This window comes from Pristis pectinata, chromosome 21 (assembly GCF_009764475.1).
Source record: "Pristis pectinata isolate sPriPec2 chromosome 21, sPriPec2.1.pri, whole genome shotgun sequence".
Classification (NCBI taxonomy): domain Eukaryota; kingdom Metazoa; phylum Chordata; class Chondrichthyes; order Rhinopristiformes; family Pristidae; genus Pristis; species Pristis pectinata.
In genome coordinates this window covers 34,726,435-34,754,343 of record NC_067425.1, presented here as the reverse complement: position 1 = coordinate 34,754,343, position 27,909 = coordinate 34,726,435, and the positions used below count along the sequence as shown (strand labels likewise).

Sequence of the window (27,909 nt, the reverse complement as noted above, 5' to 3'; positions counted from 1 at the left end):
TCTTCTTCCAAAGAAACCAGCCCTAGCTGTGTTAGTCAATCCTCACATGGGTTGCTGTATCAGGATGCTGCCAAGTGTTGTTGGATCTGTACTCATCGATGCAAGTGGAGTGTATCCATCACACACTAGCTTGTGCCTTGGACTCAAAGAATAATAGAGTCATACAGCACAGAAACAGGCTCTTCAGCCTACCATGTCCTTGCTGACCCTCAAGTACCCATCTGTATGGCGACAGATACAGTGTGTGATATAGATCAGCTGCAGATGTGGGCAGAGAAATGGCAGATGGAGTTTAACCAGGATAAACATGAGGTGTTGCACCTTGTTGGGACTCATGTCAAGAGGCAGTTCACTCTTAAGGATGAGACCCTTAACAGTGTTGAAGAGCAGAGAGACCTTGGGGTGCAAGTCCATGGCTCATTGAAAGCGGCTACACAGGTAGACAGGGTGGTTAATAAGGCTTATGGAATGCTTGCATTTCTTAATCGGGGTATTGAGTACAAGAGTCAAGAAGTTATGAGGCATCTCTGTAGAACTCTGGTTAGGCTGCATTTAGAGTATTGCGTGCAGTTCTGGTCACCTCACTATAGGAAGGATGTCGAGGCTTTAGGGAGGGTGCAGAGGAGGTTTACCAGGATGCTGCCAGGATTAGAGGGCATGTGCTATCAGGGGAGGCTGGACAAACTTGGGCTTTTCTCTCTGGAGCGGTGGAGGCTGAGGGGTGATCTGTTGGAAGTGTATAAAATTATGAGGGGCAGAGATAGGGTGGAGAAGCAATATCTTTTTCCCATTATTGAGCGATCCAATACCAGAGGGCATGTATTTAAGGTGAGAGGGGGTAGGTTCAGAACAGACGTCAGGGGTAGGTTTTTTACTAAGAGAGTGGTGGATGCCTGGAATGCGTTGCCTGATAGGGCGGTGGAGGCAAATTCATTGGGGGCTTTTAAGAGGGGCTTGGATGGGCACATGCATGAGAGGAAAATAGAGGGATATGGGCATTCTGTAGGCAGGAGGGAATAGCTATGTCGGCACAACATTGTGGGCCGAAGGGCCTGTTCTGTGTTCTAAGTTCTGTGTTCTATACTAATCCCATTTACCCGTACTTGGCCCATCACCTTCTATACCTTGGCAATTCAAGTGCTAATATATTTAAGTGTTGTGTGAGTTTCTGCTGCCACTACCCTTCAAGCAGACAGCTCCAGATTCTCTGAGTGGAAAATATTCCTGCTCGGATCCCCCTAATCCTCTTACCCTAACCTATGCCTTCTAGTTTTAGATTCCATAGCTGTGGGGAGAAGTTTCTACCCTATCTATACCCCTCAAGTTTTGCACACTTACCCTTCAATGTCTTCGCATCAGTTACCTTTGGAGAGTAAGGAGGCAAGTTACTCTCTGCAAATACCCAGGTGAATGACTAGATAATCAGTGACGTTGGTTGAGGGAAAAATACTGGCCTGGGCACTGCAAAAAATTCCCCTGCTCTCCTTCGAAGAATGTTGATATCTGAAGTTCCTTTTCAAATTTCCCCACAGACACCCCCACTGTGTGTTTTATAACCCACTGCATTCATTGCACAGGAACCATGGGAAGGAATTACCATCAGTTGTGCTGCAAAATTCTCTGACATTAACCACCATATAGGAGAAATCAATACTGTATGTCCCTGTATGACTCATATTTGTATAAAATAATAGTGCACAGCCTACAGTGCACTATTTTACATACAATAATCTATAAAACACAATTCCACATGGTAATAACACTAATATTTTATATATAGTCTTATTAAATATGTAGCCTTATTTACAATACAGCTATACAAAATACAGCTCATCCACCTCTAATTAGTTCCCTTATATAATACTCAATAAGGCAGTCCTGTATAGGAACGGCTTGAACAGTGTTCAGTCCTGTATGGGATGGCCTCAGACAGTGTTCAGTCCTGTATTCAGTATGCAGGCACAGAAGTGTAACGGTTAGCATAACGCTATTACAGCGCCAGCGACCCGGGTTCAATTCCGGCTGCTGTCTGTAAGGAATTTGTATGTTCTCCCCGTGTCTGTGTGGGTTTCCTCTGGGTACTCCGGTTTCCTCCCATGTTCCAAAGACATACGGGTTAGGAAGTTGTGTGTGTGCTATGTTGGCGCCGGAAGCGTGGTGACACTTGCAGGCTGCCCCCAGAACACTCTACGCAAAAGATGTATTTCACTGTGTGTTTCGATGTACATGTGACTAATAAAGATATCTTATCTGATCTGTATAGGACAGGCTCAGACAGTGTTCAGTCCTGCATAGGACAGGCTCAGACAATGTTCAGTCCTGTATAGGATGAGCTCAGACAGTGTTCAGTCCTGTATAGGACCAGCTCGGACAGTGTTCAGTCCTGTAGAGGACGGGCTCAGGCAGTGTTCAGTCCTGTATAGGATGGGCTCAGACAATGTTCAGTCCTGTAGAGGACGGGCTCAGCCAGCATTCAGTCCTGTAGAGGACGGGCTCAGCCAGTGTTCAGTCCTGTATAGGACGGGCTCAGAATGATGTGACTGCAAGCATTACCACTCCCTCGCTGCCATGCAGGCTGAATGTCTTCTTGTCCGGAGCTGATTGCAGTAAAACTAACGTGCTGAGTAAATTTCTTTTTGTTTTTCCAAAGATCTTCATCTTCGTCAGTGAGCTTTTCATCGGCCTGAACTGGACAATAGTTTCAGATATTCTTTTGGTAAGTAGCAAGCACTAACCCACAACTCTTTCATCAACTGCTTCTAGACTAATAACATTTTTTAATTCCTCAGAGTGGTATGTTCATATGGAGAAGTGAACATGTGAGAAGAAATTCCAAATCTACATTATCCAAACACTAAGTTGAGATAATGAAGTCAATGATTTTTTTTATGAATCTCACCACAAGATCGTGAGGATTACGTGCAAAAGTGGTCATGCAACCCTCTGAGTCTGTTCTGCCATTTATTAAGGTCGAGCTGATCATCCACCTCAGCACTATTTTCCTGCATTATCCACATGCCCCCTGATTGCCCTAATATCCAGAAATCTATCCATCTCTGAATGAACAAGACTGGGTGTCCACCTTCAGCGTGGAAAACACCAAAGATTCACATCCTCTAAGTAAAGAAATTTCTCCTTGTTTCACTCCTAAGTTCTGAATTCCTTATTCTGAGACTGTGATCCTGGTTCTAACCTCCTCAGCCAGGGGAAACACACCTTCTGCATCCACCCGTTGAGCCCTTCAAGAGTTTTTTAAGTTTCATTGTGGTCACCTCCCATTCTTCTGAACTGTAGAGATCACAGGCCTGATCTACCCAATATAGAGCAAGGCTGCTATCTCAACAGCTAGTCTGAGTTCCCTCCATTGCAAGCATATCCACTTCTAGCCCAGGAGACCAAAACGGCACACGACACTAATCTACCCAATATACAGCAAGGCTGCTATCTCAACAGCTAGTCTGAGTTCCCTCCATTGCAAGCATATCCACTTCTAGGCCAGGAGACCAAAACGGCATACGACACTAATCTACCCAATATACAGCAAGGCTGCTATCTCAACAGCTAGTCTGAGTTCCCTCCATTGCAAGCATATCCACTTCTAGGCCAGGAGACCAGAACGGCACACGACATTGTAGGTGCACTCTCACCAAGGCCTTGTATAGTTGCACTGAGACACCTTTATTCCTGTACTCAAGTCCTCCTCTAAGAAAGGCCAATGTACCAGTTATAGGACCCTGGTCAGACCCCACTTGGAATACTGTGCTCAGTTCTGGTTGCCTCACTACAGGAAGGATGTGGAGGCTATAGAGAGGGTGCAGAGGAGATTTACAAGGATGCTGCCTGGATTGCAGGGCATGCCTTAGGAAAGCAGGTTGAGGGAACATGGCCTTTTCTCCTTGGAGCGACAGAGGATGAGGGGGGACCTGATAGAGGTTTATAAGATGATGAGAGGCATTGATCGGGTAGATAGAGGCTTTTCCCCAGGGCAGAAATGGTGGCCACAAGAGGACATAGGTTTAAGGTGCTGGGGAGGAGGTACAGAGGAGATGTCAGGGGTAAGTTTTTCACTCAGAGAGTGGTGAGTGCATGGAATGGGCTGCCGGCAACGGTGGTGGAGGCGGATAAGATAGGGTCTTTTAAGAGATTTTTGGATAGGTACATGGAGCTGAGAAAAGTAGAGGGCTATGGGTAAGCCTAGTAATTTCTAGGGTAGGGACATGTTCGGCACAGCTTTGTGGGCCGAAGGGCCTGAATTGTGCTGTAGGTTTTCTATGTTCTATGTTCTATGTCTTCCTAGCCACTTGCTGCACCTGTGTGTCTGTTTTTAGTGACTTGTGTACACGACCACCTGGGTACTTTTGAACATTAACATTTCCCAATTTGCCGTTTTATAAAATATTCTGCTTGCACATTTTGTGCACTAAATGGATGACTTCACATATTTCCACATTATTTTCCAAGTTCTTGACCATTCATCAGCTTGTCCACATCACTTCAAAGCATCTATACATGTTCTTCCACACTCACAATCCCACCCACTTTTAGACATTTGGTCCTCCTTGGCAAGTCATTGATATAGATCATGAACAGCTGGGGCCCAAGCACCAATCCTTGCATTACCATACTAGACGGAACCTGTCAACCTGAGGAAGATCCATTTATTCCCATTCTTTTCATGCTGTCCAATATCCAATTCTCAATCCATGCCTACATATTACTCCCTGTTCCACTTTGTTGACCAGCCTGTTTAGGGCTTTATAAGAAGTCTATTTAAAGTCTAAATTCACCACATCAACTCTCTGCCCCTTGTCTATTCTGCTAGAAATGACGAACCTCAAAAGGTGAGTCAGCATTCCAGAACCTACAGAATTTTGAAATAACTGGAGCATTCACAATCTCTGTAGACACCGCATTCAAAACTCTAAGATCTGGCTCATCAGATCCTTGAGATTTATTGGCTCTCAGTCTCATCAACTTCTCAAGTACTGTTTTTTAATAATAATGATTCCTTTCAGTTCCTTGAACTCACTAGATATAAAATATCTGGCAGGTTTTCTGTGTTTACTTCCATGAAATTAGATGCAAAATAATTGTTTAATTCCCCTGTCATTTCCTTATTCCTCATTATAAATTCTTCTATCCAGTCTGTAAGGGTCCACACTTCATCTCGCGAATCTTTTCCTTTTTATGTACTTACGAAAGCTCTTACAATCTGTTTATGTTTCCTGCCAGTCTACACTCATCTTGCCTCTCTCTATGAATTTCTAGTCCTCCTTTGATGAGTTCTAAAATGCTCCCAATCCCCAGGCCTCCTCCAATTCCTGGCAGCTTTATAAGCCTTTTCCTTTGATTTAAATTTGTCTTTAATTTCTCCTGTCAGTCACTGATCAACTACTTTCCCCGTTTGTTTCTGTGCCTTAAAAGAATGTTTTGTTTTTGCCGATCGTGTTTTATTTCTTTAAATGTCTGTCTGCCATCACACATTTTAGTGTAGTTTTCCGATCAGCTACATTCAACTTGCAACTCATAATTTTGTAGTTTCTCGTCTTTAGATTTATGTCTCAAATTTTAGATTGAACTACATCACTTTCAATCTCAATTTAAAATTCTATCAGAGTATAATCACTCTTCCTTAAAGACCCCTTTACAACAAGATTATTAATTAATCCTTTTCACTGCACAATACTAAATCTAAAATAGCCACTTCCTAGATGGTTCATTAACACTTTGATTTAAAGCCATCTTTTCCATGATTCCATGATTTCATCCTCTACTGACATTCAGCTAACATATAGATTAAAGTCCCCCAATGGTTACCGTGTTACCCCCTTGTTACATGTGCCTTTAATTTCTGATTTATGTCATGGCAAATATTACAGTTACTATTAGGTGGCTTGTAAGTAACTCCCACCAATGTCTTTGCACTTTGTTGTTCCTTAGCTCTAGCCAAACTGATTCTAATTCAACATCACGATCTACCAAGCCAAGATTATTTTTCACTATCTTACTTATCTCATCCCCTAATACGAGCATGACCTCACCTCCCTTCCTCTCTACCTGCCAAATATTCTTGAATATTTAGCTGCCAGTTTTAGTCACCTTGCACCCACAATTCTAAAAGTACAATTAAATCACACTCATTTACTTCTATTTATGCTTCTCCTTTGTGAATGCTGCATGCATTTAGACATAGTACCAGTTACTTATCCCTTCTAACATTTTTAAATACTTTGTTAATGGTCATCAGATTCCTCAGGAACCTTTTTACCATAGAAACCTTTTTTTAAACAATTCACCGTCAACAGGAACAGGGCGTTACACCTTATAAACATGTTCAAACATTTGGCTAGATCATATTTGATCTGTACTGACCTACCTTGGTTCCATAACCCTCAGAAGACTAATAAAAATTAGATTGTCAGTCATGAACTTTTTAATTGAATCCCAGATTCAACAGCAATAGAAAAGGGAATAGCTACTAACGCTGGAAAACTGAAACAAAAACAGAATGAAGGCAGAAGGTGACGAGTAGTTCCAGTATTTTCTATTTTTATTGCAACTTCAACACCTTTTTTACTGGATGAATGTACAGGTATCCATAATCCTTTGTATGAATCATCATAGTTCTAGTCTTTACCTAGTTATTTCTTTTTAGGATCTGGGCATTGTTGGCAAGGCTGGCATCCCTAACACACCCTGAACAGAGTGGCTTGTTAGATCCTTTCAAGGTGGGTCATATAGAGGCCAGGCTGGGTAAGAACTGCACATTTCCTTCCTGGGAGGACGTTAATGAATCCATCCAGTGGTTTTGTGGACATCGTAGGACGACCAAGTCCACATTTTTAGAAAAATTCCAGGTCCACAACTGGATTCAAATTCCACAGCTGCCGTGATAGGATTTGAACTCCAGTCTCTGGATTGTTAGTCCAGGTCTCTGTGTTACTAAACAAAGATTAGGGATTGCTGTTCAGTCCACTGGAGCAACCCTGAGCTTCCAGTTTCCCACCAATTTAATTCACCATCCCACTCCCTCTCTGCCAGTCTGACTTTGGCCTCCTGCACTGTTACAACAAAGGCCAACACAAGCTTGAAGAACAGCACCTCGTCTTCCATCTGGAGCCTTCCGGATTCAATATTGAGCTCTACAATTTCAGATAACTTGCATTTTCTATTGCATTAGAATTGACCAGTTCTGATAAAAGATCGTTCATTTTCACTATTAACTCAAATTTTTTCTCCCTCGCTAGAACTGCCTGATCTGCTGGGCACTTCCAGCATCCTGCTGTTGGCCTCAGCAACAACTCTGATCTGTATCCCACCGTTTTCACATGTACCTTTGTTCTCTGCATATCTCTCTCTCCCCCTCTCCTTCTCCCTCTCCCTCTCTCCCTCCCCCTCTCTCCCCTGCCTCTCCTCCTCTCTCCCCCTCTCTCCCCATTTCCCTCCCTCTCCCTCCCTCTCCCTCTCCCTCTCTCCCTCCCTCCCTCCCTCTCCCTCTCCCTCTCCCCCTCTCTCTCTCCCTCTCCCCTCTCTCCCCCTCTTCCCCCCTCCCCTTTCTCTCCCTCTCTCTCTCCCTCTCCTCTCCCTCTCTCTCCTTCTCTCTCCCTCTCCGTCTCTCTCCCTCTTTCTCTCCTCTCCCTCTCTCTCCCTCTCCCTCTCTCTCTCCCCTCTCTCCCCTTCTCTTCCCCTTCTCCCTCTCTCTCTCTCTCTCTTCCCTCATTAATGTATTAATCAGAAGCTCTGTAAACAGTGGGGTCACCTGGGCATCCCTGGCCTTGCCCAATCCAGATATCCCCTTTGCTCTATCCACCCCTCCTCCACCCTCCGTACAGCTAACTTGTTTTCTCACTTTCCCTGTTCCAATGAAGAGTTTTCGATGTGAAACATGAGCTGTTTCTTTTCCCACAGATACTGCCTGACCTGCTGAATGCTTCCTGAGTGCATTTCGTGTTCTTACCTCTGTGTTACTAATCTGGAAACCCAACTTCTGAACCACTACGCTATATCCTTGGTTTTTGATTCACCCAATAGAAAACATAGTTTCACCCCATTCTCCCACTTCCTCTAATCCTCATGTGGTTTTAAACAACTGAACATTTATTCTTCTAAACAAATTACAAAATGGTCTAAGGCACTTCAGCCCTTTTGCTTGGGTTTAGCTAATTCTAGATGAGGACCGAGTGCATTTCTCCTGGTCACTGTATACACTGCCCTAGATATTCCCTGAAGCCTGTATACCCTGCTGTTTTATTTTTTCTCAGTTTCATTGTTTATTGCCTGGACTCAGTCCAGATAAATGGTCTGTTCTGCAGAGTGGGGAGAAGGAAATTCAAATGTGTTAGAGATGTCGTAGTTGACAGATCTCCTGCGAAATGCCTTGGGACATCTTACTGCATTAAGGTCATTATATAAATGCAAGTAACTATTGCAACAATGATGGAATTGCTGACAAAGTATACCAATGATTCTCTGTCAGGTTAGCTGGAACAGACAAAGCAAATGCAAACGTGAAGCGAGCATTATCAAATGATATTAGGGAGGTGTTTTTATTGAGAAGCTGCAGAATCCTTTTCATTAGTGCTGGTAGCCAAGCAATGGGTGAAGTTGCTGTGGCAGCGGTTTAGATATTTACTGCAATGATCTCCTAGTTCTGATCATTTCAATGAGTAATTTTGCATATTTCCCCCACACAAATTAGCCTTTTTATTGCCTGACTTTGGATGGGGTGGAGTGGGTTAAGGAGGGTAGATGGACCAGAATATCTTTTCCTGCCTGTCATTTGTCAGACATTTGTGAGTCCACAGAAGCCAGCTTAGGTTTGGACAGATTTCTTTACATCATTGGACCTGTTCCCCCAATTCATATGCAAAAAAAACTACCATCATTACAGTCCTAAAAGTTCCACCAAACAAAAGTCCCTGTTGATCCACCGGTGAGAAGCTAACTTGAGATGAAATTATTTTTAAAGACAGAACTTTGTCCTTAAACAAATACCTGCTGTTAGTACATTTGACTGTGGAAAAATCGGAGTCAGGAGAGGGGAACCATTTTGATACAAGTGGAGCCAACACAGTATATGTGTCTGATATCTGTCTACTTACATCCCTCTATAAGATTCATAATGACTTTCCACACTTCAGTTCCAAATCTGAACTACCAGTCTCCTTGATCTCTCTGGTGGGTTTCTGATTTTTTTGATGAGCGGTCTTCCTCCAGCAGTTTCTCCAAATTCCCCTAAAATGGTTGGGGTTCTGCGGCTTCTCAATAAAGAACACCTCTTTTATATCATTTGATAATGTTTGCTTCATGTTTGCAAGGCAGATCCCCTAAACCTTAGCCTAAGGGGTGGATTTTATGGAGGATAGAGGAATGGAAAGATTCTGGATGAACTTCCAGAACCAAGGGTCTTGGAAGCTGAAGATAACACTGCCATGAGTGTTCAACATCAGGAATACTTTAGAGTCATAGAGCACGGATACAGGCCATAATCCCAAATGCTCCACGCCGACCAAGATGCCAATCTAAGCCAGTCCCATTTGCCTGCATTGGCCCTTATACCTCTAAACCTTTCCGATCCATGTGCGTGTCCAAGTGTCTTTTAACGGCCAAAATTAAGAGACCAGAATTGAGGGGTGCAAATATCCTAGGCTGAAGATCATCTTTCTTTTCTGATGGACACTTACTCCTCTGTAGACAGTAATCTCGATATATTGGTGGAGAAATGTCGGTGTTGTGCATCCGTGACTTACTGGAGCTGCAAATGTCCATGTGGATTCCCGTGCCTGGGAGTTTCAGTCCACAGACAAAGATTTTAGGATGGCACACTCACAGCGGTAAGAAAAGCCTACTTCTGGCAGGGCCGTCTTGAAGAGGTTGGATCTTGGTACCAGAAGAAAGCTTGCTGAAGTGGGGCAGTGCTTGGGTAGGCATGTATTCAGTTTAGAAGTCATGAAACCTGAACTGCAATGTCTGTTTCCATTTTTTTCCTTAGTATGTCGTTATTCCACCCTGTCGCTCAATGGCTGAAGCAATCCAGATCACCATCTCCCATGTTTTTGGCGATGCCTGCAGCCCGTACATCATTGGTGTAGTAAGTAGCTTCCTCTTCTTACACTTCATTTTCTCCTGTGAACACTTTCACCAAGGTCTCCGTTCTAGTGAATGCAAGATTTAACTCAGCAGTATCTACAGCTGGTGGCGCCACCTCCTGTCATTTTTCCTCAGTATCTAAAGAAAGATATACCTGACTTGGAACACAGCAATGCTGATCCACAAGAGTGATTCCAGTGAGGAGGGGACTGTCCTTTTGATAAAGATTGAGTTGGAAGGGACTACTGTTCTTACGGGAGTTTGGAAGAATAAGAGGTAATCTCATTGAAACATATAAAATTCTGAGGGGGAGTCAGAGACAAAGTCAAGTCAAAGTCGAGTTTATTGTCATATGCACAAGTACATGTGTGCACGGGTGCAATGACAAACTTACTTGCAGCAGCATCACAGGCACACAGCATCAGATAAGCAGCATTCACAAGAAAAAGTAAACTACTAACCCAATAGTTAAACATACAATACAAATATCATTTCAATTTCGTAAATTTTTTGGATTGAATAAATTTAACTTATCAAGCCCCATTCAATCTTATCAACCATCCAGAATCGACTTAGCTTTTTCTTTATGGAAAATGAGGGAAATAACATGCTTTTGCAATTTATTCATTGATAACTTTTTTTTATCTTTTGAACAGTTGTCTAATAAATACAATTTGCCCAGATCACACTTTTTTCGATATTTACAGATTAGAAATTTTTTAAAAGTTACTATACCCTCTTTTCTGACTCCATATAAAATTGAAATTTCAGAAAAAATTTTAGGTTTTAATTCCTTTCAGAAGGGCTTGATAGCAATAATTTATGATCTAATTATGAAAATATGCCCAGAGATACTTGATAAAATTAAGAGTGAATGGGAAAGAGAACTCCAGATACTTCTATCTACAGAGACATGGAAGAAAATTCTTCAATTAGTTAATACATCTTCAATGTGTGCCAGACACTCTTTGATACAGTTTAAGGTGGTTCACAGGACCCATATGTCTAAGGATAAGCTAGCCCGTTTTTATCACCATATAAATCCTATATGTGACAGATGTAAGTCAGAGGTGGCTTCCCTGATACATACGTTTTGGTCCTGCCCTCTTTTGGAAAAATATTGGAGAGACATTTTTAACATTATTTCAACTGTATTGAATATTGATTTACAACGTCACCCTATTACTGCAGTTTTTGGGCTACCAAGGATGGAATCTGGCCACTTATCTGCTTCTGCTTGCAATGGTCAAGTGATCCATTTTGTTTAAATGGAAGGATCCGAAACCTCCTACTACTTTTCAATGGTTTTCTCAAACTATATCAAGTTTAAACTTACAAAAAATTAGGAGTGGCACTGTTGATTCTTCGCTTAAATTTGAGGAAGTTTGGAGTCCATTCATTCAATATTTTCATCTGATATAGATCCCTTTTCAATAATCTTTGAATTTAGGAGTGGAATTGACAACATAATAATGCTCTTTGTTCATCAAGAAATATCAGTCCAGTTTTTTTTTCTCTTTTGAAATTTTTTAAAATTTGTTTCGATTTATTACTTATAATTTTTTTGATTTGGGGGTTTCTCTCTTTTTTATTATACAATGAATCTTTTTCTTTCCCTTTTTAATTTCTTTTTGTATTATATTCACTTACTAAGAGACTGTGAGGTCTAGATTATATTTTTTATTCTTTATGATTATATACGTCATGATTGTCCTCCCGATCTCTTTGTATCACGTGTATAATCATTAATGTTATATATTAATCTGTATTAATTTGAAAATTAATAAAATGATTGAAAAAGAAAGAAAAAGTAAACTAAATTATATACAATTTTTACAAGAAAGAACGCAATTAGAACAAAAAACACAACGTCCATTTTAGTGCAAAGTGGTCATAGTGTTGCTAAACTCTAGTGATTAGGGTTGTGCCGATTGGTTAAAGAACCAAATTCTTGAAGGGAAATCGCTGTTCCTGAACCTGGTGGTGTGGGACGTCAGGCTTCTGTACCTCCTGCCCGATGGTAGCTATGAGAAGATGGCGTGGCCTGGATGGTGAGGATCTTTGATGACAGATGTTGCCACTGAAGTGCTTGATGCCGAGAGGCTGTTTTCTCCACCTATAGAGTCAAGAACTGGGTCATGATCTTGGGATCAGGATCAGCCATTACGGACTGAGATGGGGAGAAATTTCTTTACACAAAGGGTTGTGCGTCTTAGGAATTCTCTGCCTCAGGGCTGTGGATACTTAGTCATTGAGTATATTCAAGGATGAGACCGATAGTTTTTGGACACTAAAGGAATCTATAGATATGGACACCAGGAAAGTGGGTTGAAGGCAAAAAGTCAGCTGTGATGTTTCTGAACAGCAGGGGCTGGTGTAAGCTGGCAGAGAGAGGTTATGGGTAAACTGAATAGTATGGGCAGTTCCCAGGTAATAACAGGATTAACTTCCAGAGGGTGGTTTGTAGCCCGAACTGTTCATCAGTGGGAAGTGAACAACAGTGTGTGGGGGAGGATGACAGAAACGGCTGTGACGGGGGAGTGAGCGAGCATGGGGAGATCGGCCGCCAGCCGGCCTCACTGACTCCATGAGTCTGCTCAGTGCTCCCAGCTCCGCCCAGCCCCCCGATTGTTGCAGCTCAGGTGGGGCTAGTGGGGCGGAGATAAGGAGAGAGGCCCCATTTCATTCCCAACCGGAAGACGCCTGCAGCCCCGCAGCAGCCAGCAAATCCATCCTGCCGGTCTCCCGCTTGTATGAACGGGCTGTCCATAAGTCAGGCATTCATAATCTGGGGAGGACTTGTACTGGGTACATGCAGCAGGGCTCTGGATGCCTTCAAATAAAGGGAGAGTAGATTGACGAAGCTTGGCCAAGAATTGATGTTCCATTAGTTAAATCCAGAGGTAATAAAGATATAGGCGAGGGTTTCAGCAGCAGGGGAGTGGAAATTGGGATTACGAAAATGGAAATGGTGTATAAAATGATTCATTTTCCCATTTGTACACAGATCTCCACTGTCCTTCAGGAGGGACGACCATCTTCCACGTACAGAGAGTTCATGAGTCTGCAGTACGCTCTCTTAATCTGCCCTTTCATTATTGTTATCGGGGCAGCCTTATTCTTTTGCACTGCTAACCATTTAGAGGAGGACCAAGAGAATACAGCAAAGTATATTCAAGGTAAAAGCCCCTCTGTGCTAAAAGTGTTAAATTATGGAGATCCATTGTATAGACTTGATATCTGTTGTCTCGAGTATGCATGAACTAATTGAGGTGTTTCAGACAAAGGATTTGATGTTGAATCCATTCCATCCCTGTGGCAGTGGAGCCATGACAAGGAATAATCTCAAAGCTAGAGCAAGAACACTGAGGTGAAATCCATAAGCTGTCTTCACACACAAAGGTTGGTGAAAATAGAACAATCCCCTTGAAAAGCTGCCAGCAGTCAAGTGAAAAATTCAAGAATGAGACTGATACATGTTTGCTAGGAAAAGATATTACAAATTATGGTTGGTGGATGAGGTTATGACATGGATCAGGCATGATTTCTCCTGGTTAAATCAAGTCTAGTCAAATCGAGGTTATTGTCATGTGCACAAGTACCTGTGTGCACAGGTGCAATGAAAAACTTACTTGCAGCAGCATCACAGGCACATGGCACCAGAGACACAACATTCACAAGAAAAACAAGCATGAATTATACAAAATTATACAAGAAAGAACGCAATTAGAACAAAAAAAAGTCTGTTTTAGTGCAAAATGATCAAAGTGGTCACAGTGTTGCTAAACTGTAGTGATTAGGGCTGTGCTGGTTGGTTCAAGAACCAAATGGTTGAAGGGAAGTAGCTGTTCCCGGACCTGGTGGTGTGGGACTTTAGGTTTCTGTACCTCCTGCCCGATGGGAGCATGAAACTACTTTATGAAACTAGGGCGGCATGGTAGTGTAGCGGTTAGCGTAACGCTATTACAGCGCCAGTGACCCAGGTTCAATTCTCGCTGCTGTCTGTAAGGAGTTTGTACGTTCTCCCCGTGTGTCTGTGTGGGTTTCCTCCGGGTGCTCCGGTTTCCTCCCACATTCCAAAGGCGTACGGTTTAGGAAGTTGTGGGCACGCTATGTTGGCACCGGAAGAGTGGCGACACTTGTGGGCTGCCCCCAGCACGTCCTTAGTAATGCAAAAGGATGCATTTCACTGTGTGTTTCGATGTACATGTGACTAATAAATATCTTATCCTATCTTACTAACAATCTGAAACATTGCCATCATTTTCTACATTGTTTGGCCTTGTATTCTCTCTTGGGAAGTACTGATGTTATGTAATAAATGCTGCATGTTCTAGAGGAAATGGTTACTTTAGACCTATGGTTTCCAAAGCCCTGGTACTTTTCCGCTGTCTTTGCTTTGTCTTTTCCAGATAACCTGACAGAGAATCCTTGGTATAATTTGTCAGCAACTCTAGCATTGTTGTGTCATGTCATTTCTAGGAGGATAGAAGGTTAACCGAGCTGGAGCTTGGTGAACCCAGTTCCAATGGAAGGTCACCAACCTGAACCATTAGCAAAAACGAGCTGCTGGGGGAACTCAGCGGGTCGGGCAGCATCTGTGGAGGGAAATGGACAGTCGATGTTTCGGGTCGAGACCCTTCATCTGGACTGAAAGATAGAGGGGAGAGAGCCGGTATAAAGAGGTGAGGGGGATAGGTGGATCCAGGTGAGGAGAGGTTGATTGTCAGATGGAGCCAGGTGGGAGAGGGAAGGGTGGAGATAGTGACAGAGGCCTGGAGGTGATGGGTGGAGGCAGGCAAAGGGCCGCAGATGATGGAATCTGTTCGGAAAGGAAGGGGAAGAGTGGAACCAGGTAAGGGAGGTGGGAGGTGGGGACGTCAGGTGGGAACAGTGGGTGGGCGCGGACCCAGTGGGAGGAGTGTGTGGGTGATGGGCGGATAGAGTGGATGGGGGAGGGGAAAGAAACTGGGTGATCAAGGGCTGCGGAGGGGGCTGGTTGGAAAGAAGGGTGTGTATGAGAGGACCTGGGGAGATCAGTAGGAGGGAGAAAGGGACAGAGGGGGAGCAGGTTACCTGAAACTGGAGAATTCACTGTTCATGCCATTAGGTTGGAGACTACCCAGGTGGAATATGAAGAGCTGTTCTTCTAGTTTGCACTTGGCCTGAGCCTGGCAGTGGAGGAGGTCACGGATGGACCTGTTGATGTGGGAATGGGAAAGCAAATTAAAAAGTCTCGTAGCCAGGAGTTACAGATGGCCATTGTGGACAGAGCTCAGGTGTTCGGCAAAGCAGTCGCTGAGTCTGCGCTTGGTCTCACCGATGTAGAGAGGGCTACGTTGAGAGCACCGGAAGTAACAAGCAAGGTTGGGGGGAGGTGCAGGTGAATCTCTGCCTCACCCCTGGAAGGGCTCTTTAGGTCCCTGGATGGTGGTGAGGGAGGAGGTGTAGGGATAGGGGAAAGTGCCTGGGGAGAGGGAGGGATTACGTGGGGAGGGATGAGCAAACCAGGGAGAGGCAGAGAGAGTGGTCCCTGCGGAAAGCAGAAAGGGGAGGGGATGATGTGTCCGTTGGTGGGACCATGTTGTAACTGGTGGAAATGGAGAAGGGTGATGTGCTGGATGAGGAGGCTGGTGTGGTGAAAGTTGAGGACCAGGGGAACTCCATCCCTATTCTGTCAGGGGGAGGCAGAAGTGAAATGGAGGAGATGTGGGTGAGGGCTCCATCAATAACAGTGTGGGGGACGCCACATTTCCTGAAAAAGGAGGACGTCTCATATGTCCTGGAATGGAAAGCCTCATCTTGAGAACAGATGCGGTGGAGACGGAGAAACTGAGAGAACAGGATGGCATCCTTACCCGATAGAAATTGGGAGGAGGAGTAGTACAGATAGCTGTGTGGGAGTCGGTGGGTTTATAGTAAATGTCAGTGGATTGTTTGTCTCCTGAGATGAGGCAGAGCGATCAAGAAAGGGGAGAGAGATGTCGGAAATTGTCCAAGTGAATCTGAAAGTGAAGTTGAAATTGATGAGCTCTGCATGGGTGCAGGTGGCCACACCAATGCAGTCATCAATGTAGCAGAGAAAGAGTTGGGGGATGGTGCCAGGGTAGGAACATGGACTGCTCCACATAGCCAACAAAGGGCAGGCATATCTCGGCCCATAGAGTGTCTGTGGTACCTGAACCACGAATTCTGTTTGTCCCTCCACGCCTGCTGCCGAGATCTTTATTTCTCAGAATTTCCTACATTCATTCCTGTGATCCCAATACAAGGCTCTGTGTTGGGAATCAGTTTCCTGTTTCTCTGACAAAGTTTTTCACTCGGTGGAGACACAAGAGACTGCAGATATCGGAAGCTGGAGCAGAAAACGAGTTCCTGGAGGGAAATGGACAGTCAACATTTCGGGTCGAGACCCTTCATCGACGCTGGTACCTCACTGGCAATCTCCCCTCTGTCTTTCAATCCAGAGGAAGGGTCTCGACCCGAAACGTCGACTGTCCATTTCCCTCTACAGATGCTGCCCGACCCGCTGAGGTCCTTCAGCACTTTGTTTTCACTCAGTGGCAGCTCTGAACTTTGTTGTCCTACTGCTACCAATGCACCTCCCTGCTGCTGCTTTCCTCCTGCTTCCTTTTTCAATGACTCTGTCCTTCCCAATGCTTTGCTGCATCTGTTGGTATGCACCACTTTGCAATGAGGCTAGCAAATGCGTACTAGCCTCCTCAAGCAACCTAAAGCTGGCTTGATTCTCCATATCTCCTCAGCAGCACACCTACTGAAACTGTCCGCAAAATAGTCTGAGGACACATACTCGCTCCTCCCTCTTCTCCAAACTTGGGGATTAGATCATGAGTAATCCAAGCTGATTCTACTCTAACTACAACTTAAATTCAGGAGAAACAAAGGACTGCAGATGCTGGAATCTAAATGAAAAACACGATGATACTGGAGGAATCAGCGGGCCAGGCAGCATCCGTGGAGAAGAGCAGCGGTCAACGCTCTTTTGTTCTACCTTTTTTTTCCTCTCTCTCTTTACCTTTGACCCATCCCCCGGTGGATCTGCTCTGCCCTCCTCCCCCACACCTGCCCATCACTATCTCTTACCTGCATCTACCTATCACCACCCTGTGCCCACCCCGCCTCCTCTCTTTTGTCCACCTATCACTGCTCTGCTTTTCCCTCCTATACATTGGGCTTCCCCTTTTCCTATCTTCAGTCCTGGAGAAGGGTCCTGACCCGAAATGTTGACCGCCTGCTTTTCTCCACGGATGCTGCCTGGCCTGCTGAGTTTCTCCAGCATCGTCATGTTTTTCACAACTTAAATTCATCCTAACATGGACTTAGATTCTTTCATTATAAATGCTGAGGAGGGAATGCATTATCAGGACATATCCATTGTAATATAAATAGGACAACTTGCACTGAATTTCTACTGGGTCTGTTCATGTACTGGACTAGGTGCTGCTCAGGACCTGAGATCCTTAATTGCATCCCTAGGGTTTCGACCCGAAACGTCGACAATTCCTTTCCTCCCACGGATGCTGCTCGACCTGCTGAGTTCCTCCAGCAGATAGTTTGTTGCTCCAGATTCCAGCATCTGCAGTCGCTTGCATCTCCTCTCTAGCTCAGTTAGGCAACTTGGTTGGCACGGACAAGTTGGGCTGTGCTGTATAGCTCTATGACATCCAATAGTTGGGAAAAGCTGCCAGTCCGGCACCACCAGCATCCTGAGTGTGTCAGATTATCAGAGTTTTACTGTACAACAATGCAACTGCAGTTTAGCCAAGCTCCAGATACAATGCAATCTCAGAGTGTTTGTATTTCTGAAATTCCTGATACAAAAAGTAAAGCCTTCTTTATGGATGTTTCCTTGCTCCACTTCTTTCCACGATCTAACTAACTGCACAAGGGGGACTGTGCTTTTTCACTCATTTAAAATCTCATAACTTAAGCTCAACTTGTTTCCCCATATTCTTAACTCACGTGTCTCTTCACTGAGTCTACCACCCATCTGACCTCTCCCTACTGTCTTCCTGTAGTTTGAAAGCCACTGAAATTAGAATTCAAGATCTTGGGCCAAGATTTGGGTGGGTTGCTTTATACGAGCTGCCTACTATTGTGGTGTGTGCTTCCTTTGCCTGTGATGCAGACAGTCATAAAGCAAGAAATAGTTCAGAAACCAGATGCTTGGATTCATTATTTTTCTTTACCACTTAACCCTGGGGATCAATTCACAGTCCAAAAAGGGGTTGGCTGCTGATGGTATATAAGGCCCTTGAGGTGGTTCATTAATGCACTGTCCTTTCATGTATGGGTTTGGACTCTGGCTCAAGCTGAGGGCATTCCCCATGTTAATGGTGGGCGCAAGTTCTACCTGTGGCTGGACAGGGCTTAGAGTAATGTAGCGGTTAGTGCAATGCTATTACAGCGCCAGTGACCCAGGTTCAATTCCAGCCACTGTCTGTAAGAAGTTTGTACCTTCTCCCCGTGTCTGCGTGGGTTTCCTCTGGGTGCTCCGGTTTCCTCCCACATTCCAAAAGATGTACAGGTTAAGAAGTTGTGGGCATGCCATGTTGGCTCCGGAAGCATGGCGACACTTGTGGGCTGCCCCAGAACACCCTATGCATTTCACATTTCACTTACAGAGATTTATAAAATTGAAAGGTAAAAATAGGATAGATGGTCAGAATCATTGTCCCCGGGCAGGGAAGTCTAGGACTAGAGGGTACAGGTTGAAAGTAAGGGGTAAAAATTTAAAAGAGGGGTAAGTTTTTCGCACAGGGAGTGTTGAATATCTGGAAAGAGCTGCTAAAAGAGGTGGTAGAGGCAGATACAACTACAAAATTTAAAAAAATGTTTGGACAGGTACATAAATAGGAAAGGCACAGAGGGATACAGGCCAAATGTAGGCAAATGGTATTAGCATAGATAGGCATCACAGCCAGCATGGACAGGATGGGCCAAAAGGGCCCGCTTCTGTGCTGTATGATTCTATGATTCTAAGGATTAAGCAGAACATTGAGCTGCTTTCCCTCTCACTTACCAATGGCACTCACAGATCAATATTGCCTTTATCAATACCTTAGAGCTCTTCATTAGCAAATGGCCCCATGTTCTTAATAGCTGCAAGCTCAGAGCTATTAGTCTGGTATTATGGCCTATTTAAGCAGCAGTGTTTAACATATGGCAAATAACCAGTCCTCTCTTTGGCACAGAGAGGACAAATACATCTGGGCAGGGAGAAATCAGCTGAATTACAGCTTTCCAAAATACATTCACATTACCTTTAATGGCACATTCAATTAAGTGGGAGTCTGGCAGAGTGAATTGCTCATATTCTACAGAATGTGAATTATTTCCCTGATAGAAACAACCGTATGAAAAACATTTTGTCTCAGAATGGTGTCCCTTTGGTGATGTTATATTGCTTCCAATGGTAGAAATCTCCACAGACAGAAAACGCTGAATGAAAGTCATAGATATTGCCTCAGGCAACAGCAAGACATCTTATGGCCCTTTGAATGCGAGCCATATTCTTGGCAAACTGCTTTCCAAGGAAAAGTTGAATGGCTGGCCTTCCCGTCGTCATGGTTAAAGTAACCAGGCAACAGTACAACACAGGAACAGGCTGAAGTAATTTAACTAGTAAATAAACTCCTAAATAAACTAATCCCTTCTGCCTACACAAGGTCCATTTCCCTCCATTATCTAAGAACCTCTTAAATGTCTCTATCATATCTGCCTCCACCACCACCCCTGGCAGTACATTCCAGACACCCACCACTCTCTGTGTAAAGAAATTTGCCCCGGACATCTCCTTTGAACTTACCCCCTCTCACCTTAAATGCATACCCTGTAGTACTAGACATTTCAACCCTGGGAAGAAGATAATAGCTGTCTATGCCTCTCATTATCTATCTTCTATCAGGTCTTCCCTCAACCTCCGCCACTCCAGAGAAAACAAACCCAGTTTGTCCAACCTCTCCTTATATCACATGCCCTCTAATCCAGGCAGCATCCTGGTAAACCTCTTCTGCACCCTCTCCAAAGCCTCCACATCCTTTCTATAGCGGGGCGACCAGAATTGAATGCAATACTCCAGATGCGGCTTAACCAGAGTTTTATAAAGCTGCAACATGGTTTCCTGATTCTTGAACTCAAGAGTCTGAGGGTGACTACTGGGGGGATCTTTGTTGATTTTTTATCAGTTGCACTTCTGCTCAGAGGTAAACTTTGAAACATCCACTTGACAAAGGGCTGTTTGCCTCTGAATAACTGCTGTGGCTTATTGTTCAGCGCTCTTAGTTCTGAGTCACAGGGTTGGTGGTTGTGGACCTCTCCTGTCTCACAGGTACACAATCCAGTGTTGCAGTTAAAGGTACCAATTTACAGATGAGCCATTGATCTAAACTCCTGCCTGCTTTCCCTTATAAAAGATCACGTGGTACTATTTGATAATGTGCAAACGCCTTCTTCTCTTTAACCTTTACTCCTCAATCAATATCACTAAAGCAGTTTGATTATTATCTCATTGTTATTAGTGAGTTCTTGTTGTGTGAAGATTGGCTATTGTCTTTCCTGAGAGCCGTGAGTGCAGTTCAGAAGGACTTCTTTGGTTGTGAAGTCCGAGCTAATGTAAGGACATAAGAAATAGGAGCATCAGGAGATCACACAGACACTCAAAGCTGCTCCTCCACTCAGTAAGAACAAGACTGATCTGCGGAACTTTGGCCGACACTCCCACCTTGATTATCCCATGTGCCAAAATCTTTCTTATCCTTGAATATGGCTCAGTGTCCCCAGCACTCTGGGATATAGAATTCCAAAGAGTTACAATCCTCAGACAAGAAATTCCTGCCTCATCTTAAGTGACAGACCCTTTATCCTAAAACAAAACCTCCCATTTCTAGATTCCAACTCCCTGCCACAAGGGGGGCATGTTCACAGCATTGAACTGTCAAACCCTCTTGTGTTTCAGTCAGATTGCTTCTCATTCTTTTGAACTTCGCAGAGCACAGGCCCTTTCTGCTCAATTCTTCCTCATAAGCCTATAGGAGAGGATCTACCTTAAAGGGGACCTACCTGAGTCAGATTTCTGGTGCTGTCTTTGGACCCACTCAGACAAGACCCCTTTAAGTCACACAGATACAGGCTTCACCTCGCTTGAGAAACTCTGACAACATGTAGGCACAACTTTCAGTTATGAATTTCATTGCAGTTGGATGCACAGCACACAGAAGGTAGATGAACACTTAAATCACCAAAGTATAGAAGGCTACGGACCAAATGCTGGCACGTGGGATTGGTACAGATGGGTACTTGATGGTCAGCATGGACACGATGGGGCGAAGGGCCTGTTTGTGCACTGTACAACTCTGAGCCAATGACAGAAACAGGATGGCATACAATCCAATAAAATTTCAGTTGATGTAAAGATCGTGTTTGTTCCTGAGACTGGCAGGGTGATAATTCTCTCATCTCAGCATATTTAGAATTTAAATTGAGTTGTGGAAAAAAAATCTGTAAGTACAAAGCTGATGTAAAACTGTCCCAGTGAAATTGTCATATTGTCAAAATAATCCATTTGGTTATCTTAATGCCTTTAGGGACCGAAGCTAGACCTCTTTACTTTGTTTTGGCTTTGTATTGTTACCAACCTGGTTGACTTCAATTGCCTCAAGCTGACTGTGGTCGACATTTATCCTGCAAATGGGTAGCTTTGCAGATTGGTTGACCCATTTGCATCCCTATTGCCATCCCCTTAGAATCTGAGGTGTTGGTACCAGGGTATTTGGGTTGGGTGGGCATATAACATCTTCCCTGGACCAACCCCACAGTTCCACCTCCTGGAGCAGTGGCAGTGGAGTGGCAGCGATGGACTGCTTTGACTGCCAGTTAGATCAGGGATGTGGCTTAACCTACTGCCAAATTATGGATGGGGCACTGTGGGCAGGCTTTGCTCCGTTGCATTGGGAAGGATTCAGCCTGCAGTCCCTAGAAGTTCCTGCTGGGAGGATCTCTATGAGGCAAGTTTCAATGTACAGTGTTTCTGAAGTCAGAAAACAACGTAGGGAGTGGGAAGCCCACACCGATGTTATACAGGGCAGCCAGTTTCCCGAGCTCTCTCCCTCACCCACTCTTTCCCTTTGTGTCCTGGAACACTGCACATCTGCCTGCTTTAGCTACTGACTATTCCAGCTCCTTGCCAAGTGCCAGCCCAGGTGATGGTTCAAGGGGAATCACAGAAGTACACTCTTAAACAGGGATGACAGGGAACTAGAGAGGAACAAGAATCCTGACGCCCTTAACCTCCCCGACAATTACGGTCATGGTCGGAGAGCCTGCATGTGGCAATGGCCTGGGAATTATTGTAGAGGAGGTGTACAACGCCCAGGCTAGAAGGCAGGGAAAATGGGAGCTATTCTAAAGGCTAGAGGCTTGAGTTGTTCAATGAACCATCTGCACTGAATGGCCCAGAGGCAAAATAAGTCTGTTCCAGGCTGGCAAATATAAACATCAGCTGGAAACATAAACTCCTGTGTCAGCTGTGGCTCAGTGGGTAGCACTCTTGGTTCTGAGTCAGTTTGTGGTTGTGAGATTTGAATGCCCGAAGTATAGGCTGACACACCAGTACCGTCTTCTCAATGAGACATAAAACCAAGGCTCTGTCTGCTCCTTTCAGGAGTTGTAACCTTTCCCATGTACAAGTTGTAAGAAGAGTCAGGGAGCTGTTAAATGTGTTGATCCTTTAATTGATATCAAAGATATGACCTGATCATTGGAGTTTGTGGGAGCTTGCTTGTGTGTGTATTGTCCATCACAACAGTGCTGGAAGAAACATGCCAGGAACTGCATTTTTAGGGAACTTTGCTGCCTAGAAAGCTTTTGGGACATCCTACAGTTATGAAGGGCACTATATAAATGCAACTCTTTCCTTTAGTATTTGCAGAAGGGAGGGTAATTCAGTCTGAATCAATTATCTTCCTTTGGATACCAGTAGTGGAAGGAATATGTTGCTGCATACGTCACTTATACAGGAGTCTCAAACTAACTAATTGCCCCTCGTTAAAAAACAGCTAACTCAACGTAGACTGGAAATTGCACTGGTGACCTTGATATTCTGGGTGGGTTCTTAAAGTAAGGCTGCATATTCACCCATCAGGTCAAACCACAGGAACACAACTAATGGTAACTTGGAAAAGCTTGGGTGTTGAGTGAAATGATGACATGATTCACTGCACCCAAGGAAAAGTGCTTATTTTTAGCCCTCTTGTTGAAGAGTTAAGGAAAGAATTATACTAATAAGTGCCTAGAAATGGCTGACTTGGATATGATGGCATTGAAAACAAACTGAAAGTATAGAGCCATTTTAAGGCACTGTGCTACTCTTTAATCAGTGTTTGTCTAAACTAGTGTATCATTAGAAGGTAACTATTAACTTAACTTGACAGGCAGATTTCCAAGTACTTAGCACTTTGTGATGTTGCCAATATTTTGTACACAATGAAAAGACACATAAAAATAAGAAAAAAACAAGCGAATTGTGAATGTTAACTCCACAATCAGGCTAGAAAACGATCTGCATGGTCTGTCCAAGCCGATATCATTGCAGTGTTCCGTTAAAGTGCACCCCTAACGCGTAGAACTTTAACTCGTTTGCACTACCCTGCCCAAACTTGAGCTGGATATTGTCGATCCATTCCCGCACTTACCTCTTTAGGGATGCTGCCCTTCGCCCCCTTGCTCTCTGCTGTATGCAGATGAATTATGGAGTAGTACAGCGAGGAGACCATTTCATCCCACAACTTCCAAAGTCAAAGTCAAAGTCAAGGTCGAGTTTATTGTCATCTGCACAAGTACATGCGTGCACAGATGCAATGAAAAACTTACACATTGCATCATGTAAGCAGCATCCATGAGAAAAATATAAATTAAACATAAATTATATACAATTTTTATAAGATTAGAACAAAAAAAAGTCCATTTAATTCAGACTCAAAGTGTGATCAGCTGAATCATGTTACAAACACAAACTTCCAGAAGTGCAGTGCCTTGCACTAACTAACTCCTTACTGAAACCATGTTGGTACTTTGTCTGGGTTTGGTGTAACTTCATGGCTTTTGCAGTGTCTGGGCTAGAAATTCTTTTGGATAATTGATGCAACAGTTTTATGTGCAATGTGAAAGAACTTAATGCAAAACCAAATTGTTAAACACGTTGCAAACTTCTCAAAATTTCCTTCCATGTCCTCTGTGCATGGGTGCTATTTGTGTGGAGCTACCGAGCCTATGTAGCAACATCAAGCAGTAGGAGACTTAATCATATGTGAAAGGTTAACTGTATTGTTTAGTATTGTCATATACCAAGATACTGTGAAAAGCTTTTGTTTTGCCTGGCATCCAGACAGATCATGACATGCATCATTGCATCAAGGTAGTTCAAAGAGAACAGAATGCAGAATATAGTGTTACAATTACAGAGAAAATGAAGTGCAGGTAGACAAATAAAGTGCAAGGGCCACGATGGGGTAGATTGGGAGATCAAGAGTTCAACATTTCATCTTTTAGCGCATGAGAAGTCTGTTCAAGAATCTTATAAGAGTGGGATAGAAGCTGTCCTTGGGTCTAGTGGGACGTGCTTTCAAGCCTTTGTATCTTCTGCCTGATGGGAGAGAGAAGAGAGAATGTCCGGGATGAGAGGGGTCCTTATGTTACCTGCTTTCCTAAGGCTGCGTGAAGTGTAGACGGAGTCAATGGAGGGGAGGTTGGCTTGTGTGATGGACTGGGCTGTGTTCACAACTCACTGTAATTTCTTGCGGTCTTGAGCAGAGCAGCTGCCCAACCAAGCCGTGATGCATCCAGATAGGATGCTTTCTATGTTACATCTATAAAAATTGACAGGAGTCATCAGGGACACACCGAATTTCCTGGGCCTTCTGAGGCAGTAGAGGCTCTGGTGTGTTTTCTTGGCCTTAGTGTCCACGTGGCTGGACCAGGATGAATTATTGGTGATATTTACACCAAGGGACTGAAGGGTGAGGCCTGCCTCGGTGTTTGTTAAAGGGGACACACTTCCTGGGGAATCTGTGCTGCTGATCTTCTGACTGTGAGGATGTTGCTTGGGATTCACTCAATCCCAACCCCTGTGCTTATTGATGTTGGATTCTTCAATCAGTGATGAGCCCTGCATCATCTGATCATGCGTGCAGCCTCCAATGTTCCTTCCTCTGATTCTGCCTATTCCTTCTGATATCCACTGATTCCAGGCTCATCCTTCCGTGTCCAGGCAGCCACGGTAGCGCAGCGGTTAGCATAACACTATTACAGCACCAGTGACCCAGGTTCAATCCCCGCTGCTGTCTGTGAGGAGTCTGTACGTTCTCCCCGTGTCTGCGTGGGCTTCCTCCGGGCGCTCCGGTTTCCTCCCGCATTCCAAAGACGTACGGGTTAGGAAGTTGTGGGCGCGCTACGTTGGCGCCGGAAGCGTGGCGACACTGGCGGGCTGCCCCCAGCACACTCTACGCAAAAGATGCATTTCACTGTGTGTTTCGATGTACATGTGACTAATAAAGATATCTTATCTTATTTACCACTGTCCCGGATCCTGTCTCAGCCTTGCTGTCTCATGATCCCTGGGCTGATTTTCTCCACTAGCTCAGCGATGTGCCCTTTAACTTTTGCACATCTACTCTGCCACGCATCAAGCATGTCAACCCCACTGCGTGTATCACACCAGCTTAACACACACCTCCTTCATTGCACTAATTATCCAAAAGAAAGCTGAACTGATTTAACACGTTAACACAAATTGCTATTGCTGTCCTGCTTGAACACACCTCTAACACAAGCTTCCTTCACCACACTGCCTAAACACACCCGTAAGCATTAGCCTTCTTCACTGCACCATGCCTCACCTCTTCAACACAACCTTCCTTCACTGCACCCCACCACGACACATTAACTGAATTCTCCGTCACTCTTCTGTACCATTTTGACACACATTTTGAGGTGGAGACGGATTTCCAGGCCAGCGCCTCTAGAAAGATCAACATCCCAGGTGTTTGTTTATCTGTATTGACGTCTTCACATCTCCCAGGGCTCTGTGCTCTTGATTCCACTTTAGGTTATTACCATTTAGCATGGTTGATCCTCCTCATAGCTTCTAACTACTTCACAGTACCATTCCATTTCACCTTCCCCAGCCTATCCAAGTCCTTTACTGTGTTCTTCATTGATCCATTGCTTCAACATTTAGTATCATCTGAAAATTTCAGAACACTGTTCTGTAGCCCCAAGTCCTTCACTAAGATGGATCAAAAACCCCAGTGATCTTGCTGAGCACCACCTCACCCCAGCCCAAGAGCAGCCATCCATGGCTCTCTCCTCACCACTGTCCACGTTGTTCCTGCTGGAAGACTCAGATTACTGGTGGCCTTCTCCATCCCTGTTTGCTCCAATTGCTGCCTCTGTGGCAGGGTTGAGGCCGCGGCAGCAATGATCTCAGTGCGCAAGTGGGAGGAAGGCCCTTTCTCTTGGCCCAGTTGGAACAAAAAGAACACAATTAAAAAGGACACAAATGGAGTCAAAAGGTAAAGGTCTCCACAGCTTCACCAGAACTTGGGGGAGCTTAGAGCTTACCACCAATGGATCAACAGCTTGAGTCATGTACCCAGTTATAGAGACGAGGGTGAATCAATGTTGTAGCCAAACTTGCCCCTCCTGGTGCTGACAGGTCTCAAAACAATGTTTGAGGCCCAACTGCAGATCTTCCACTATTCCTGGCCTTAGATTGGTAATTGGTTATTTGTTGTCACATGTATCAAGATGCAGGGAAATGCCTTTGTTTACATGCCATCCAGGCAGATCACTCCATACATGAGTACATTGAGGTAGAACAAAAGGGAAAAAAACAGTATGTAGAATATCATGTTATAGTTACAGAGAAAGTACAGTGCTGACAGACAAATAAAGGGCAGGAGCCATGATGAGGTAAGTTGAGAGATTAAGTGTTCATCTTTATCGTATGAAAGGTCCATTCAAGAGTCTCATATGAGTGGGATAGAAGCTGTCCTTGAGCCTGGTGGTACATGTTGTCAAGCTTTTGTATCTTCTGCCCGATGGGAGGGGGAGAAGAGAAAATGTCCAGGGTGGGTGGGGTCTTTGATTCTGCCGGCTGCTTTCCCGACGCAGCGGTAAGTGTAGGCAGAGTCCATGGAGGGGAGGCTGGTTTTTCGTGATGGACTGAGCTGTGTCCACAACTCTCTGCAATTTCTTGCGGTCCTGGGCAGAGCAGTTGCCGTATCAAGCTGTGATACATCCAGATAGGATGCTTTCTATGGGTTAGGGTTCTAGGATGATTTGCTGATTCAGGGAATCTTACAGTTAGCAGCAGAAAAAAAATTAGCTTGCAAAATTTCTGGAAATTGAGCTGATGATGCCCCTGTTAGGGAAATAGGGCACTGGGATAATGATGAAAGATTGGCCTTAACAAATGAGGAAATAAACAAAGAATAGGGAAGAAGGGTGAATTTTTTAAAAAAATTTTATTTACAGCGTGGTAACAGGATCTTCCGGCCCAACGAGTCCGCACCACCCATTTTAAACCCAAATTAACCTACCCGTACGTCTTTGCAATATGGGAGGAAACCGGAGCACCCGGAGGAAACCCATGCAGACACGGGGAGAATGTACAAACCCCTTACAGACAACGACGGGAATCGAACCCCGATCGCTGGCGCTGTAATAGCGTCGCGCTAACCGCTACACTACCGTGCTGCCCCATGGGTGAATTCAATCTCAAATCAGCTACAGAGAAAGGAA

General features: G+C 44.3%; 1 protein-coding gene across 4 annotated transcripts in view; it reads left to right on the top strand.

Moving 5' to 3' along the window:
- The window catches only part of LOC127581190 (protein spinster homolog 1-like), a 138,126-nt gene that overhangs the window by 91,758 nt on the left and 18,459 nt on the right, over positions 1-27,909 (top strand). For all 4 annotated transcript variants that reach the window (XM_052035290.1, XM_052035292.1, XM_052035291.1 and 1 more), the window contains 3 exons: positions 2,651-2,716; positions 9,992-10,090; positions 13,097-13,268. In XM_052035290.1, coding sequence (XP_051891250.1) covers positions 2,651-2,716; positions 9,992-10,090; positions 13,097-13,268 — 337 coding nt within the window. The remainder of the gene's footprint in view (positions 1-2,650; positions 2,717-9,991; positions 10,091-13,096; positions 13,269-27,909) is intronic.